Source organism: Antrostomus carolinensis, unplaced genomic scaffold, assembly GCF_000700745.2.
Source record: "Antrostomus carolinensis isolate BGI_N321 unplaced genomic scaffold, ASM70074v2 scaffold50138, whole genome shotgun sequence".
NCBI classification, from domain to species: domain Eukaryota; kingdom Metazoa; phylum Chordata; class Aves; order Caprimulgiformes; family Caprimulgidae; genus Antrostomus; species Antrostomus carolinensis.
In genome coordinates, this window is record NW_010334601.1 from 1390 (window position 1) to 20033 (window position 18644).

Consider the following 18644-nt stretch of genomic DNA (forward strand, 5'->3'; position numbering starts at 1 on the left):
ACATCCTCATTTTTAATTTTTATTAGTGAAAGGGGTTTGAATTTTGAAGGAGTGTTTCAAACCATTGTTTTCAGAGCCTCATTTGACCCTATTTGTTCCTTTTGGAGATTGCATGCCTTAATTGTGAAATCCTAATTTAAAACAGAGAGTGAGGAGGACAATCAATAACTAGTTTTCAATCCAGGCAGTCCTTGTATGGATACCTACCTGGAAGTGATGTCAACGTCTATTGTGCTTTTTTCAAGTGTATTTTTAAGAGTTGCTTGCCTGGGTCAGTGCCTTTTTGAACAGAAGATTAATGAGCATCCCTGCAAAAAAAGAAAAAAAAAAAGTTCAGAGTATATAAGTGAGGAGTTCTTAATGTGCCATCAATGGCAAGAGCCAAATTGCAAACACTAGTACAAAGAGAGCAGAGAACTCTTGGCTCACTTGAGCTTGATTAAGGGTTTCTTCTGCTGGCAGCACCTTTCTCAGTTCACTGCTCCTCCCAGATCTACAGCCTGTAAGCTCAGCCTGTCTGAGGACATAAAGCCCTTCGCCTTTTATTAGCCAGGTGAAGTTACTTGCTGTTAACGTTCCCAGAACTGCATCCTAGCTGGGTGACACGGATGCTGAGTGTGGAATTCTGTGTGTTGGTGCTGTGTTAAATGCCACGTTTATTTATGCGTGGCGTATTTTGGTCTTTCCAAAACATTCAGGTTTGACTACCCAAGCGTGGATTTGCAGTTAAGCTGCCAGCAAACTTTTTGCTTGAAAGTTGTGACCTTAAATGCAAAACACTTTCCTTTTGTGGTTTGTTTGTTTTTTGTTTTTTTACCCTTTCTAATTTTACCCTTACCTTTTCTAACCTTTAGGAGCATGAAAAGCTTTGTCACTTCTTTTAAATATTATTGTGACAGGTGCTTGTAAGCCTGTGTGTATTTACAGTAAATATTCCACTGTGTTTGTCACCAGGGAGATTGCAGCTATGAACTGGAGATTAAGCCTCACTTACGAATTGAAGATGTTCATGTTCAGAGAAATAAAAGTCGTGTTTCCGTGACCAACTCCACATCTGATCAGAAAGCACGCTCCTCGAGAAAAGACATGGCACACAGGTCAAAAGGAAAACCGTTTTTACCTGATACAAATGATAATGGGAGTGAATTATTTTCCACGTTTAAAATAACAAAAGCAAAGACTCCCAAAAGGACTTCTGGATTAAATTTGGAAGAGCCTGTGTTGCCTACAGATATTAATACTTCAGCTTCTGACTCAGCAAGAAGGTTCGCTCTGGTTGAAAATACTGACCAGGACAGGCAAAAGGATGAGGAACTAGAGGTGACATTTGACTTAAATGAGTTTATTGACCTATGTGACCACAGTGAAAGTGCTGTAATTGATGAAAGTGCAGCAGTAAAGGAACACAGAACTGTCGACAGAGCTTGTAAGTCACTGGTGACAAACAATGCAGATTCGGGTTATAGCAGCTCCACAGCTGAGAAATCACCTCTGTCCTCTGACTTCTTTTATCTTCCTGAATCGTACGTGGACTCATTTGCTCTTGTGAGACCATCTGAGGAGCCTTCTTCATTAAAACAAATGTTTTCCCATGTGAAAAGGCTTTTATCACAATCTCCTCCCTCTTTGAATAAACTTTATGATTTTGAAAACATGCTGAGAAACGAAGAAACAGTATGTCCCTTTCAAAAAGTTACTTCTGATAGTTATTCAGAGAGACTGCGGGGCAAAGGCTTTTCTGCACCCTCAGAAGCTGATTGTTCATTGCTACTCTTTGAAAATCCTGAGCTGAACGTCACCAGTGAGTTGTGTGCTTCTCTAAGTACCTGTTTTACAAAAGCTGTGACATCTCCTGACACTGCTGTTGTCAAAGCCAAAGAGGAACTTCACTGGAATGACAGCTTTGATAGTCTGTTTGACAGTGAAGAATTCCCTGAAACTCAAAAGAAAACTCCAACAACAAATCACTCTCCAACAAATAACCCTTCAAACAAGTATTTTGTTCAAAAAGATAAGGAAGGTCTTGAAATTAACAAGAAAAATGTGATTATTGGTGAAAAGAGAGTACTTTTATTTGAAGATGACCACATTTATGACACAAATACTGGAAGTGTTTCTACGAGCAATGGGCATTTAGTCAGGTCAGGTTCAGGTGCCAGTGTTGTTAGGCCAGTTGCAGCAGAAGGCTCTGAGTGGTCTCCTCAGGAGTTGTGCTGTGTGAACACTGGCAAAACCTGCACAGAGCAGCCAGAACACAGGGAAACCCCAGCCATGGGAATGCCAGGTGACAGGAGTGTGACAGAGCAGGTTCTGGATAGTGATGAGCTTTATGACTGTTCTCAAGAACTGTTTTCTGTCACCTTTGATCTGGGATTTTCCATTGAAGAGTGTGAGAATGAAATCTTTGAAGAAGCTATAAATACTGATAAAACCAGAAAATTAAGTGGTGCCTCAGGGAGCCATGCAGATGTTAAATCCCCTGAAGATAAATTACTGAAGAGTTCCAAACTTGAAACATCACCAAAACGGGATTGCAGAGGTCTCGAGAGAAGAGACATTTCCACACTGTTGCCATCCCAGAGCAGGAACATGACTGCTGCAGAAGGGACTGGGGATGCTACCACTGCAGGGCCGTTCCTGAAGCCAGGAGACAGAAGAATGGGAAGTGGATCACCTGAAGCTTTGGCTTCTGCCCCAACAAGTAGAAAGGTTGTGAATATTGAAGCTGTCAAAAGAATTCCTATGGATGTCTTCTCTCGTGCCAGGGAGGAAATGCCAGAGATGCCTCTTACAGATAAAGTAAATACAAGCCCACATAAGCAGAACTTTGGGAATTCAGCCATGGATGCACTTGATTCCCCTTTGGGAAGAACTGAAAACCTGGAAGACACCAACCTTCATAGTTCACGTGTGTTTCCTGCTGATTCAGTGGCACAGTCGGTTAATATCTTCATGTTTAAATAAATAATGTGGAATCCAGTATCTTTCAGATCCTCAATTTAATTTTATGATTTGGGTGGGAAGGATGAAAGGAAAGGGGAATAATGATTGTAAACTAGAAGTTGGCTTAATGAGGAGACTTTCCAGAATCTTAACCCCATATATGAGCTCAGCCATTTGAGGTGGGAATGCGTGCGTGCACACTGGAGGGAGTACTCGGAATTAAACCTCTCCTGTCTCCTCACAAGTGCTAACAGTGCAACCATGTGAGACGTCATTGTGTGAGCTATAGCTGCCTCTAAAATAGTCCTGTCTTCCTCAGTCCTCTCAGGATCCAATTCCTAACCAACTGGATCTGTTGCACTTCAATCCCTTAATCCTCCCCTTTATATTTTCCTGTCACTATTCCCAAGGAATAGAAACTCTACCGATGGATTTCTTTCAGTTTAGTTCCATGACAACTGACTTGGATTGAAAATTTTCTGATTATGACTTCAGCACAAACCTGGATTGTCTTAAAAATATCAACTATTTGTAACCTCTCTTCTATTTTTTATTTCCTCTCTTCTGTTTTTTATTTCCTCTCTTCTTTCTCCCCTTCTCTCTTTTTCTGTTTTAGGACCAATACTCCATAAAAAATATTTTACATTCAAATATTGCCAATATGTAAATAACCATCACTCTTCACTCATCGGTCACTTAAGGCCATAGTCACACCCCTTGTCATCTCTATCTCTGAATAACCTTGAGTTACTTTCAAAATAATTCAGGCTTAATAGTACTGAGTCTGATTCATGGGGCACATGGAGTTTTTCTGAATGGTTTTGTTACTGCCCTTAAACATTGAAACAAAGCATGACCTAGAGATAAAGATAATAATCTTTATTGGTTAAAGTGGTTAAAGCACTTTAGAGTGGTTAAAGCACCTTTTTTTCCTTCTCTTTGAATTGTATTTTCTGAAGGTGATTGATTGTTGAATGCCACCTTTCTTCCTGAATCACCACACCTTCAAACTGATATGTCAGTTTGCTGAATTTTAAAAATTGTGATTTATTTAATTAAAAAAAACCCAACAACACACAGATAAAAAAAAAAAAAAGACCCCAAAACCAAATCCACAAAAGGAAGCAAATTGCTGTTTTAGAATTGCAGGGTTAATACTGAACCTGGGTCAGATTGTTAAGAGCTTTGTCCAGTTGGGTCTTGAAAACCTCCCTGCGCAGTGTGTGTTGGTGAAATGATAGTTATTGGTATTTAAACATGTTATTTAAGAAGTGGAATGTTTGGGAATTTTGTGTATTTCCTGAAAGAAATTCAAACCTTTGAGTGGTTTAATCAGAACCAACTCTCTGTCCCACCCTAGCCTTGTTTGAAAGGGAATTGGAAAGAGGAGTTTTTAGTGAGTTCTGGTTTTGTTTCAGTGCACCCGAGGGGATGTGTATTACAAAACTCTTCCAGAAGTGTAACTCTTTCTTACTCAACTTTTAAGACCTTCTTCTCTTGGTTTCATTTTTCACTTCCCTTTTTCTGTACCTGTTCTGCCTGGAGTAATCACTTCCACACAGAGACTCTCCAGGGAAGTAGGATTTATTGTACATCTCAGCTGGAGATGATTTATTTTGATTAACAAGGCTAAAAGAGAACAATATTTGCCACATAGATCAATAAGTAATCTTCTTTGTAGTTATTTTTATAGAAGAGACAGATTTTGATTGCTCACTTACAGCAATATTGTGTTGTGAACAATGCATTTTCTAGTGGATGTTGTTTACTGTTTCTCCCCTAGGAACCAGCAGTGAGAGTGAAGAGGAGATTGTTTTCCAGAGAAAAAATAGGAAAAAGAAGAACGTTTTGTCATCTCCTGATGTGAGTCTTAGGAAAAAGTAAATAAATAAATAAATAAATCAAAATGACAAGGAAGTCAAACACCAAAACAAAGATCCTCTTTGCATTTACACTTGTTTCTGTTTACACAGGTGAAGAGCGAGAGTGATTCTGAGTCACCGATTCGTGCCGTCAGAAAGCGCCGGCACTCGCTTCACATGGTTAGTGAGTGCAAATAATGCAAATTCATTTACACAGGATGTACTTACACATTTACTCTTTCTCCAGCCAGCGGGCAAATGTTCTTATTAAAAATATTTTCTGCCATCTGACCCAAGGCACGTAAGAGTGCAATTGCTTTTCTTCCTCAGTTCTTTCCCAAGGTCTCCAAAGTGACTTTGTAGTTGGTTTTTGGCAGTGAATTATTGTTACAGGCAGGAGAGCTGAGCCTGTCCCTTTGTGAATGGCAGTAAAATAACCTTTCTTCCACAAAGCTTTGAATTAATAAAAAAACCAAAACAGTTAATGTCACACTTGACCTGATTTTTCTTCCAAATAACATGTTTTTCTGTTGCTTTTCTATTTAATAAGTTGATCAGCACTGTTGCATTACTTTGCTGTAGCAAATCAGTCACAAAAAATCAGGTGTTGCTTAAAAAAAAAAAAGATATTGAAGGATGACTGTGTATTTAAAGTATTTCTTCCTTTAGTCTTATTTATTGAAGTGTTTGTGAAATGTTCCTCCAGTCAGAAGCGTCCAGTGATGACAGTGGGGATTTCCACAGGAGCTCGAGGATGACAAACAGCAGCTCAGCAGCTGGTGACAGAAAACAGCTGAAAAGCACGAAAAGGCAGAGGGTCACAAGCAATTTTACCTACAAGGTACGTGATGTCACGTGTCTCTCTTAATATGCTGAAGGTCATCATGGAGTCCAACCATGAACCCAACACTGACCAGTCCCTGACTAACCCATGTCCCTCAGCACTATGTCTACACCACTCTTCAATCCCTCCAGGGATGGGGACTCCACCACTGCCCTGGGCAACCCCTTCCAATGCCTCAGAACCCTTTCAGCAAAGAAATTCTTCCTCACATCCCATCTCAACTGCCCTGGCCACAACTGGAGCCCATTTCCTCTTGTCCTGTCAGTGTTGAGCACTGGTTTCACATACATAAGACAAAAATTTACTGTGTTGTTGAGTCACTAATTCTGGAGCTTGTGTGTATTTTATGGCCTAAACCAACGGAGCATCTGTCTGGTTTATTGCCTTTTGTAGGATCTCGTGGTACAAGTGCACTGTGGGAGGTGTGCAGTCAGGCAGTTGTTTGTTTTTAAGACATTATTTAGGAGGGTTGAGGCTCATAGCTATTTCCCACAAGTTTGTTGCAAACATTTGAGATGAAATCTTGAAACACTGGATCATGATCTTAACCCTCACATGCATTGCCTGACTTTCAGAGGAATCTGCAGGGCCCTGCCTAATAATGTTCTGAAGCAAAATAAAAGTTTATGTTACAAGTAGAAGATTTTCAAGGATTAGTCAGACTTGGGAAGCTCATGAACTTGTCCAGTTTTCTGCTGTTATATTGGATATTTGATTATATGGCTTTGAGCAACCTGGTCTAGTGGAAGGTGTCCCTGCTGCTGGCAGGGGGGTTGGAACTGGATGAGCTTTAAGGTCCCTTCCCACCCAGATCAATCTGGGATTCTATAATTTACCACCTACCTTGACCCCAAAGCTTAAATCTTAACTTAGTATTTTACATTTTAAACTGTCACTGCATCAGGAGAGGATGTAGGGCCAGAATCATAAGTTCATGGTAAGTTGAAATGCTCTTAAATACACATGGACGTGGTTCCACTAGGCAGAAATTACTATAATCCACAATTATGTTGGATATTTTTAATGTTTTATAGATAATCTTCATTATGGAGACTTCCCTATAGTATCAGTATTTTATGTTCTGGAATACAAAGAATTAGACAGATGAAAAATCCATTTTTCAATTTTATTTAAACTTTTTTTTTACATGAGACCAAAAGGTTCATGGCAAGAGTGTGTGTTACCTGTATACTTCTGAAATCCTACTCTGCCTTCACATATCATCTCACTTAAACATTTATAGCAATGAACACGTCAGAATTCCAGATCCACTGAAGGTCCAAGGCTTGAAAATAATTCTGATCAGTCCACCACCAGTTATGGTTCTGTCAGAAGCACAGGTGGTGGACTTGGAAGTGCAGCAGAGATCTGCACTTAGATTCATGGGGACCGTGAGGAGTCCAAGGTCACCAAAATAGCCATTAGTGCTGAATTACAACATTCAATAACTAATTTAAGAAGCTGGTGACTTGCTGTTTCCCAAGCAGGACCAGACCCTTGAGTGTCAGTTTCTGGTGTCACAGTGCTGTCCACGCCGCAGGGCTTGTCCTTCCCAAGGAAGAAGGATTAAGACTAATTGGCAACAGCACTGCGAGTTCTTTCCTGTAAACAGGTGACCTCCACTGTGATTCAAAATAATCAGAGCTCTTCTAGAACAGGAACTGTTACTAATGCCTGTCACTCAGGCTCGCTAATTGCTGTAAGCGAATAATTAAAGGACTTGGGAAAAATGGAAAATCAGAGCTGTCGCTTGTAGCACGAGATGCCTCAGTTTTCCATGCACTAAAGTAAAACTTACAGCTTTGTGCTTTTTATTCAGAGTACTTTGAAGGCAAACAAATGTAGTGTAAGGTGTCCCTGCTCATGGCAGGGGGGGTGGAACTGGATGATCTTTAAGGTCCCTTCCAACCCAAACCATTCTATGATTCTATGATTCTATGAAATCACCCCAAACCATTCTAGGATTCTTTTGGAGTAACTAGGATACATAATGGGGGTTTTTTGTTTTGTTTCTCTTGGGTTTTTTTCCACATTTTACTTTAGTACCTTATAGCTGAAATTATTAAGGGAAAAAGTTAGCTTAATATAAATTGTAATATAAATTATCTCTTGATACAAATTGACAAAACACTTTTCTGAATTCCTTTTGTTTCCTTGTACATCCCCTTTCCTGGGATTGTTTTGTTGTCTTTTTTGGATGGAACTTAGTACCGAGGTTTGTATCGTGTCTCCTGGACTGCAGCTCACATGTGAAGTGCCTCATCTTCCCTGCAAGATGAGCACTTCCTCAGTCATGAGTTGCTTTGTCTCAGGAATTCATGAAATAATCCTAAATCCTAAACAGAAAAGGGCAAAGCAGAGTGTGGTCTGTATCTGGAGTTCCTCGTGGGTTTGGGTTCAGAGTAATCCAGCACTTTGAAATCAAAACAGATTTTGAAAGCAAATAAAATAAATTAGATTTATAAATTACAAAATAACCTGATATTTTTAGGCAGTTTAGCTACAATGTGTTAGTAAACTCTGCCTGTACTACAGCTAGTGTAGGTGCAAACAGTGTGACACACACAAGGTGATTAACCTCGGGCCAGTGCTTTGCAGTGAACTCCAGCTTCACCTCTCTGTGCTGATGGGACACGTCTCTGTGTGCTCCATGTGTCTCGTGGAATTTCCTCTTCTTTGCATCACCTTGCCCTGGGATGGATTCTCTGTTCAAACCCAGAGGTCTAATATCTGTGATCATCCAAGCAGCTGATGTTCTGAAGTCGTGAACTGATTAGTTAATTGGGAGCCAGCTTCCAACTAAAACTTTGTTTGGATTTCTCTCTTTTTTAGAATGCAGCGAGACAGTTTTTAGATGAAGAAGCTGAGCTGTCCCAGCAAGATGCAGATTGTGTTTCGTCTGATGAGAGTATTGCTGCAGAGAACGAGCTGAACTCTTCCCTTGCTCAGTTCCTGAACGATGATGAGGACGTCACACAAGTGTTAACTGGTGAGTGAGGAGAGTTGTTAATGGTGTTAAGATGAGGGCTGTTGCTTAGCAGGTGGTGTATGGTAGCCATGGCCCTGGTCAGCGTGTCAGCTCAGGAGCAGTAACCTCCTCAGCTGTGGTAAATCAGGTGCTTTCCATTATCTGGTTGTTTCAGGTGGGTTTCTTACATAGCAAGTTCCTCACTGCAGTCCCATGGAACAGCTCTGGGCAGGCTGGAGCCAGATCTCTGAGGACTGCAGGGGCAGGAGATCACCTCTCGCTGAGAGTCAGCCATTCTGACTGAACAGAAACACCATTTTCCATTTCACTCAGAAATCTCAGAATCTTCCAGGCCTTCTGTTACAGAGAGACCTAAAACATGATATGAAATAACAATATGAACGTTCAAGATAAAATTACAGTGTTGCCACTGACAGAGCTGAGAAGGTCAAGCTGCTTTTTGGCCGAGATGGTTTGCTTATCCCTGTCCTTGTGACCCTTGTCTTTCCCTGGGATATTTGCATGACAGAATCATCTCATTACCATTTAGGATTCCCAGATGCTGCTGAGGATTTTTCTCCACCACTGAAATTGTGAGTTGTTCCCTGTAAGATTCTGTGTGGGCTTCAGTAAACCCACCCCTTCCTCATGCAGTCTCTGAAACCTCTTGTTGCCTCTGTTTTGGGAGAGAATCCTGACGTGGAAAAGGGAGTGATTTGGGTACTTGTGACATGGAAAAGGGAGTGATTTGGGTGCTTGTGACATGGAAAAGGGAGTGATTTGGGTTTGCTGTGGTTAACGCCGCCCTTCTCCCCACCACGGGCATCCAGAGCTCTGCCTGTTGAGAAGACCTCCTGGATGGCAGCTTCCATGACAGCAAGCTGGGTAGATGGAGTCCTTCGCTTTGGGATTTTCAGAGGTGTCTGGAGAATTGCAAATTTTTGTTTTGAGAAACTTACGTTTTGGGGAGACTATGAAGGAATTATTTAATATGGAAAACATGATGTAATAATAATGAATTAAATATATATCCTTAATAGTACTATATTCTCTTTAATCTTCTTGTTTTAAACCAGACTGTGAGATGAAAGGCGTTTACCTGAAATCTGTGCGTAGTCCAGCTCTTGGCAACAGATACAAAATGGTTCATCGTGACTTCAACAACCTGGCGGTTTTCTCACAGGTATGAAATGAAATGACCATTGTCCTTGTGAAGTTCCCATTGCACGTGACCCTGTGTAGGTTCTAATCCTACTTTCAAGTGTAATTTGCAGCTTGTTGTTGATAAATAAGTTCTCACAAAAGACTTCTGACTTCGTTTTGATTTTTAAGTCAAAGTGTGCAGACGTGTGGGCTTTGATAGAAGCACACGTGCTCCGTTCTTCAGCTGGAGAGAGGCTGTCAACTGGTCTGAAGTGGAGACATCCCAGTCCCTGCTTGTCTTTCCACTGAAGAGTGGAATTAACACAGAATGGCCTGGATTGGAAAAGCCCTTTAAGCTCATCGAGACCAACCATGAACCCAACACTGACCAGTCCCCTATGGCTAACCCACGTCCCTCAGCACTGTGTCTACACGACTCTTCAATCCCTCCAGGGATGGGGACTCCACCACTGCCCTGGGCAACCCCTTCCAATGCCTCAGAACCCTTTCAGCAAAGAAATTCTTCCTCACATCCCATCTAAAGTTGTTACAGTGATCACTGCTGAACGATGTAGGATTGCACAGTGCTGCCAGGGACACTGACTGACCTCTGAGGAAGCTCCACTCAGTGTGTGATGTTTCCAGTCTCAGCTGACTTCCCAGTTTGGTGAAACAAACACTCCCCAAACAGAGGTTTTCCTGAGGTTGCTTTGAAACAAAACGATGACAGTGTTTTGAAACTTACTGACTTTGGCTTTTTTTTCCCCCCGCAGATTCCTGAGCAGGACCAGACTTACGCAGAAGACAGTTTCTGTGTTGGAGATGAGGAAGAGGAAACTTGCCAAAAAAGTGAATCTAGTGAGGAGGAATTGTGTGTTAATTTTGATCTCCTAAATAATGAGGGTTTTACTGGTGGGAATAAACAATACCTTACTCGCCGCAGAAGAAAGTTAAACCAGGCCAGGATGGGAGAGGACAACTCTGTCCCGGTGCAAAAGAAGAAACCCTCCCGAATTATTGTTCTCAGTGATTCCAGCGGGGAAGAAACAAGTGAGAAGCCCATGAAAACAGACCATTTCAGGGCAGGAGAGGACAATGCCAAGTTACCCAAGTCACTGCCCTCGGTCTCTTCTGCCCAGCACAAAAAAATCCCTGAGGAAATCAGTGTTCATCAGCCTGTGGAGGGTAAGAGCGAGATGCTCCGCAGCTTGAAAGCTTCAGTATCTGAAATGCTGGATTTTCACCCAGAGCATCAAGTCAGGAGCACACGTTCTCCACCAGCTCTCACTGCTGCTGATCTGGGGAAGGAGGATCTCCAGGCTCCCACTGAGGTCGGTGTCCCTTCAAAACAAGGACCTTCCTCTCACCTCACGTGTTGCTAAAGAATCCCAGGCGGTGGGAGCCTGTCTGGTTGCACTGGTGGAGCTGTTCTGTTCTGCTCCACATCCTCATCCACCCCACATCCCCTCCTTTTCCTCGGTGTAGGAAGCTTCTGTACTCACAGGGTGACCTGGAGAGTGTCTTTGCAGTCAGTAAATAAGAATTGGGGGTTAGATACTGTCTCGAGTCTGCCAATCATGGAGGAACATGGATCTGTTTCCAATAGCAGAGAGTGCACTAATTCTTTGGTTTCTGTAACTCTGAAATCCTTGTTCACTGTCCTGAATGAAGGCCCTGCATCGCCTGAGCTCGGATTCCTCATCTCTGACACTTTCCTGCCTGACTTCTGTCATTCACAGTGTTCGGTTTTAGTGGAACTCGTTAGTGACAGCCTGTGTGTGTTTGTCATTCAAGCTGCTAAATAATTAACCAACTAATTTGGGAGATTGTTTACAGGGGATGAAAGTGTGAACTTGAAAATGTTAATGTTTTGTAATATCATTTTTTTTTTTTTTAAGATTTTATTAATTGGATTTGATGTGGAATCTGGTGTGTCTGTTAAGCATCGGTATTTAAAAGCCATATTTTTTATGAACATGTTTTTCTTTGGCCTTAAGCTCCTGCGATCCCTTAGAAACACTGTGTGATTCTCACCCTTTGCAGGTGGGAAGTTCTTTGAAGAAAACCTGTAGCAGCGCTTCAGTTCCACCTCGTTCTGCCTCCACAAACCCCTCTTCAGCTACAGCTCTGTCTTCACGGGACTCTCTGGAGAACAAGCCTTTGCTGCGCATCCTGGTCGACAGCCGGGAGATCTCCTCTGGAGCTGAGGTGGTTTCTGCCTTGAAGGCAGCTCACGGGGTGAAGGTGCAGGTTTGCTCGCTGAGCAGCTGCGATTACATCGTCAGCAACCGCATGGCCGTGGAAAGGAAATTCCTGTCGGAATTACTGAACTCTGGGAACAGGAACAAAGTCACCCAGCGGATCCAGCGCCTGCAGAGCATGTTTGAGAGAGTGTGTGTGATTGTGGAGAAGGACAGGATCAGAACAGGTGGGTGAGCCCTGGGAGGGGCAGCACGGGGACACACCGGGCTCTGCTCGAGGCTTGCACTGGCCACACGGGCTTTGCTTCTGTCCTGGTGTGAGCTGGGCCAGAGCTGGTTCTGTTCAGCAGCTGGAACAGCGCTGGGGGTTGGGTTCAGCTGGGATTTGTCAGGAGAGAAACGCTGAGAACATCCCCATGTTGCATTTGTGTCCCTGGCACTGAAGGACTTTGTGTTTCTCATGTGACACGGTGCCCAAGTGCTTTCTTACCTTTGTAGCCTTATAAACCTCTTCCAATGTCTCTGGTCTGTCCTGTCCATCGCTTACCATGTGTTCCTGCCAGCCTCTCTCCTAATGACATTTAATTTGCATTTTCAATGTTAATTCCAAACTCTGCCTCTCAAATAACTGAGTAAATCCTGCTCCCATGACCCCTCCCACCCCCTTTCTGCGAGATGTTTTCCCTTGTGTCATTTTTGTGTGAGCTCTCCAAGCAGAGGATGCTCTTTGAGCCGTTTCGCTTTCCAAGTGGTTCATTTTCTATTTTTCACAGTCATTTAGCACGTAACTAAAACCTCACTGAATGTTCTGTTCCCACTCTGCAGGAGAAACATCCCGGTTTTTCCAGAGGACGCAGTACTACGATGGTGTGCTCGCGGCCTTGGTCCAGGCCGGGGTCCGAATTCTTTTCAGCTCTTGCCAAGAGGAAACTGCCACTTTGCTGAAGGACCTGGCCTTGGTGGAGCAAAGAAAAAACGCTGCCATTCAGGTGCCCACGGAGGTGGAGGGTCACCAACGGGAAAGGCTCCACTTCTACTTGAGCATTCCTAACCTCAGCTACCTGGCTGCTCTCAACATGTGCCATCGCTTTGACTCTGTGAAGAAGTTGGCCAACAGGTAACAGCAAAGATGTTTGGCAGGTGCTCTGAGGCCTGACTGCTGCTCTGTCTCATCCAGGCCCTCCTACTGGGGCAGTGGCTCAGGGATCCTTTCTCTGTAGCTTCCAGAGCTCCCCAGTCTCCTGTCTCCACACCCACCCTGCTCTGCTCTTTCTGTGTTTCTCAGCCTCTTCACTGACATGGGCTTTGCTTCCACTGTCCCTCCTGCTGCCCCTTTTCCTTTCCCTGTTCGCTGCAGCTCTGAGCCTGGTGTGCTCACAGCCCTGGGAACCGCGGCGAGGTGACCGCCAGCAGCTCGGGCTGTCCCTGTCCCTCCCCTCACACCGGCCCTTTCCCCTTTTATCCCGGTGTTGCCCACTGGACCCCAAGGAGCTGGAGGTGAGGTGTCCTCCTGCTGTGCTCTCTTACAGCTCCCCCCTGGACATCGCCGCCGGCGCCCAGGTCAGTCGGCAGAAGGCGGAGGAGATCTACCGCTACCTCCACTACGGGTTTGACCCACAGATGCTGCCCCACAGCCCCTCTGCCAAGGGGAGAAGCAACGCAGCTGCCACGACCTGAGGGGACGGGTACTTGGGTTTCTGTTTGCTTTTAATTGCACTTTACTGAGTTTGGATTCACTGTAAAATATGTAAATAAATCCTTGCAGAAACACCAGGGGGTTTGGCACGTTACAGCCGCTTCTCGTTGTCACCTTGTCTCTGCCAGGGTCACCCCCCCGCCCATGGTGTCACACAGAGCAGTGCCTCTGCTGCTGGCTGTCACTACGGGGTGGCTGCAGAGTGGGACACGGGGCTCTGTGGACAAGGGCAGTTGTTGTTTTTGGCTGATCACTCCAAAACACCTTTAAAAATGAGGATAATGGCTGAAGGGGTTTGACAAAGCAAAGCAGAAAGGTGGTGACAGGCAGGAGCCTTCCTTTGGCTACTTGCCATCTCCTACCAGCTTGGCACACACCCTTCCTAAGAACAAAGTGACTTGCCCAAGTGTGGCTTGTTTTTCTTGTCCAGAACAGTGAAGGGGTTACTAGGGCTGAAGTACCAGTGCAGCAAGTGATTTCCTTTGTCCTGAGGTGGCCTCACAGCTGCCATCTCCTCATCTCCTCTCCTGCCCCTCTGGCTTCCTTCCCCCTGCTCCGGCTGCAGCTGAAGCCTTCCCGCAGCTTCTTGCTGCCACACTGTGGCTGCCGCGGAAAACAACCCTTAATTGGGATTGCTCCTGTCCCTTCCTGGAGTGTTCATGAAGGGGCCCCTACAGATGGGAGCGGAATTCGAGCTAAATAACCTCGCTGCTGCCCCAGGAGGGGTGTGGGGCTAACACAGAGCAGCAGCAGGCTGGGGACAGCCATTCATCTACTGAAAAACAAAAGAGAGGATGAAAAGATGAAAATGGAGAGTCCTGGACTGATTCCCTGCCTGTGACTCCTGCCCCCCCCTCCACAGACGCTGATGGATACATGAGTAAAATAAATTTGTCCTTTTTTATTACATTAAGGAAATGTAAAAATTCAACCTCTCAGCAGAGGAAATTAAAAAGCAGTTCCCGTTAGGTACAGACTGTACCATTATTCATTTATTGTACAGCTACATTGCAAAAAGACATTTTTATCTTAAAAAGAATCAAAACTTGCCAGTGAGAGTTATCCAAGTGCATTTCTCCCTCCCCCGGAAGAAACAGGGCACTGGGAAGGGGGAGCAGGAAACAGGAACAATGACAGACGCTGTTGGGTAGGCGGCAAGCTGGGAATGGTGTTAAAACAGCTAAAAACGGGGCAGGGGAGGTCCCACACTGGACTCGGCGGCACAGAAGCACCATCTGGGAGGGGCAGCCAAACCCCTCTGCTCCCGATGAGAGGCACTGAGTGCTGAATTAATAAAAAATCCATCAAGTTCATTAAACTGAAAAATAGGAATCGGCCTGTTCTTCATCGGAGGAATCCGCTGCCTGGGCCACGAAAAGCTTCCCCACCACAGAGGTCGGCTTCGCTTCTGCCAGAAGGAGAACAGGGAGTGTCAGTGCCTGAGCTCGGGAAGCACCAGGGGGTGGTGAGACACGGGCAGCAGAACCGTGACCGAGGGCAGAGATGGGGGACGGGCCACGGGGCAGCGGCCGGGGGGGGCGAGTGAAGGAGCCGGGGTGAAGGAGAAAGGCCAGGTACTTACTCGTCTCAGCACTGAACTTGGCTCTGTGTGAAGCTGGTGTCCCGGGTGCTCCTCCAGCCTGACAAAGGACAGAAAGGTCCTGCTGACACCCGGCCCGGCGCCGGCGGAACAGGCCGGGGAGGCACTGGCACAGCCTCACTCACACTGATCTGAGCTGCCCCAGCCCTTGTGCTGCATTTTCACTAAACATTTAAACTGGCCAACTACCCCAAATGCTCTCACTGAACTGGGGGCACGAGCTGGTTTTCTGCTTCTGGGATCTGGGAAAGCAGAAGAATTGCACAGCCCAGGCTACTGGAGGAACACAGAGGGAAATTCAGGGATTCTCTGCTAGGAGGGGAGAAGTACTGTTCCCTTTCCCGCTGTACAGAAGAACATAACAGGAACTTAATGTCCCTAAAGATGTCAGAACCCAAGAGCAGTTACAAATCCTAACAAAAGCAATTCAATCCCGACCACAAACAGCTCTTTTCTAACAAAAATAACTCATAGAATCATAGAAGCTCATCCAGTCCCAACCCCCCTGCCAGCAGCAGGGACACCTTCCACTAGACCAGGTTGCTCAAAGCCTCATCCAACCTGGCCTTCAACACTTCCAGGGAGGAGCAGCCACAGCTTCTCTGGCCAACCTGGGACACTGTCTCACCACCCTCACACCAAACAATTTCTTCCTGCCATCTCAGCTCCATCTCCCCTCTTTCAGCTTAAACCCATTTCCCCTTGTTCTGTCATTAACTGCCCTTAGGAAAAGTCCCTCCCCAGCTTTTCTCCAAGAGAAGCAGATCTAAGCCCCAGAAGTTTGGGAGGAAGTAGGGGAGGGCTCCCGTTTTCTGCCCTGAACACACACACTCCCCTGCAGCCCTGGGACATGCTCCTGCCTGGCAAAACTTTGCCTCATGAGGGTGGAACTCGGTGAGATTCAAGGAAAGTGACATTACCGAGTTCTTGACGTTGTCCCAGGTGCCTCTGCTGCCCTTCGTCGTCTTCTGCATCCTGAACACGTGCCTGTCGTAATCCTTCCTGCAGATGGAATCCAGCACGTTAGTGTCACTGGTGTGCCACCTACCGAACCCGCTGGATAATTAAGAGGCATTACACACACAGCTCTAATTCAGAGAGAAAATCAGCACGGCCACTAAAACCAGTTGTGGGTCAATGAAACACAACAGCAGCTCTGGGAGCAGAACACGGGAGCGTCTCACTGGATCACACACAATCAGTTGAAACACAAGCAGCAGACAAAGCCTCATCGTCTTCCCAAGGTTCATTTCTTGTCCATTAGATAAATTCCAGTTCCTCTGCAAGTTCCCAGACGATTCCTGTTCCAGTACAGCCTGAAGCAATGGGGTTAACAGGTTTAAGACTCAAAATGAGTAGAGAAACCTCTGCTGTGGCTGAAGCTGAAATCCTGACCCTCTCCAGGAGTCAAAGGACACGAGATTGGCAGGTTTTTTAGCTGCCCACACTCAGCTGTAGCTCAAACCACACACACGGCCAAGGGGAAGAGCTTCCTCTCAACTACACACCCTCCTGGGCTGCAGGATCCACCGTGCACGTAAATCTACGTCTGGCGTCCCAGGTCCAAGACTGATCTTTCTAAGACCAAATAAACCCAATCTTGGGGAAAATGAGGAAGGCAAAGGTTAGCAGAGGGACAGCAGTACGAGGTCCTACCTGTTGATGGGTCCCAGCATACCAGGGCTGATGTGGGCACCCTGAGGGGTTTTCACCAGAGAGAAGACAGTGGAGGAAGGTGTGATGGGGTTGTCCGTAAGTGCAAAGTCGTCGTCGTCATCATCATCTTGGCTTCCCCGTAACGTTGGCAACTACAAAGCCACATCAGAGCCATCAGTGTCCTGCCCTTGGGAACAAACAGCTGCAGAAAAGGCTGCTCGGGGCTCTGCCTCTTCGTGGCCCCGTGAACCCGGGTCCTGTCCCTCTTCCCCACAGGGAGGGTCCCAGACTCTATTCTCTCCTCCTCTCCCCTCTCACTCCAGGGGTGTTTCTGACTCCGCTGTGTCCCTCTGGCAGATGCAGAAGCCAGCAACATGCACAGGACACAAGGCAGGCAGCCAAAGATGCCTCCAGCTCACTCTTACTCCTCCTCCCACGGGTGTCCAACATTTTGCTGGCCTTTTTTTTTTGGCTGCTATCACACATTCCAAAAAATAATTTCTGATTCAAATGACAAGCTCAAAGCTGAGCGTTACTACTCAGGAGGAGGATTCCAGGGTTACTCAGTGAACTTCTGTCCTTCCAGAAGAGAGAGGAGAACTGGAAAGGTTCAGAGAGGAGCAACACAGATGACCAAAAGCGCAGCAGGTCCCGGGGGGGAAGAGCCACACCTGGCAGTGGGGTGGATGGGGACCAGGACAGTACTTGCTGTCTCTTCCCCATGAGAAGAGGAAGACAAAGGCAGCAGCTACAAGCTCAGAACAAATAAAAGATGATGCTTCTTCACACAGCAAATAATTCAGCTCTGGAACTCGGCACGAGGGATTGCAGCTCATGGAAGGGGACTCCCAAATAAACAGGATTCCTCTCCGGAGCTGTGCCTCTCACCTCACTCGACAGGAGGAGGAGGAGGTGAGCAAGCTCCAGGGAGGCAACATGCATTTGAAAAATAAAGACAAAAAGAAAAGGAGAAGCCTTTTGAATGACGGGCTGAAGTTGTCTTCTACCCACAGAAAAGTCTCCTGGAGAATCCCTCGGCAAAACCGGGGTGTCCTGGACACGGACACATCGATTCTTCCTTCACAGCACACTGCAGTTTACACAAAGCCATGGAGTTACCACTGCTTAACTTTGACTTTCCAAGGAGCTGTGGTGTTACTCCGCTTCAGGATGCGTGCCAGAGTGAAAAACACTTTGTTGCTACAAAGAAAACACACAAAAAACAAATGTACCAAGAGATGTACCAGTGCCTGGTGCAGCCCCTGCTGGAACTGAGGCACCAGTTTGAATAAGCAGAGCTAGTTTGGTCAGATAAGAGCAAAAAGAAAAATGTATCATGAAATAAACTCCAAAAATTCTCTAGAGGGAAAAAAAATAAATTATTACTTGATAAATTGGTGGCTTTCTCTTAAAAAAAAAAAATATATATATATATCTATAAATCAAACCAGAGTCTTAACTAACACCCAGAGTGCACAGGTGAGGTTTGTCACAGGGGGTAACACCCTCCAGCCCTGGAGCTGCAGCTGCTGGGTGAGTTTGTGGAGTGGGAGGTGAGGGGAGGAGAGGGGAGAGAGGAGAGAGGAGAGCACTCCCCCGACCAGGGAAAGGGGCAGGTGTCACCCACGGGCAGAGAAATGGGAGAGAGGGAGCGAGCAACAGGCGAGGGGGTGACAGAGCTCCCAGAGAGAACCCCACCCAGGGACAGCACCGAGCGGCGGGGGGGTTGAA

The 18644-nt window shown here is 45.6% G+C and overlaps 1 protein-coding gene across 1 annotated transcript; it reads left to right on the forward strand.

Moving 5' to 3' along the window:
• Positions 1-954: 954 nt before the first annotated feature.
• On the forward strand, positions 955-13638 carry LOC104529834 (Fanconi anemia group M protein-like; the record flags this gene model as incomplete). Its single annotated transcript, XM_029086561.1, has 10 exons — positions 955-2924; positions 4725-4806; positions 4917-4985; positions 5512-5646; positions 8482-8638; positions 9694-9800; positions 10534-11091; positions 11822-12188; positions 12787-13078; positions 13491-13638. Coding segments are annotated over 10 exons (3885 nt in total), but the record flags the coding sequence as incomplete, so codon positions are not given.
• Between the last annotated feature and the right edge of the window lie 5006 nt (positions 13639-18644).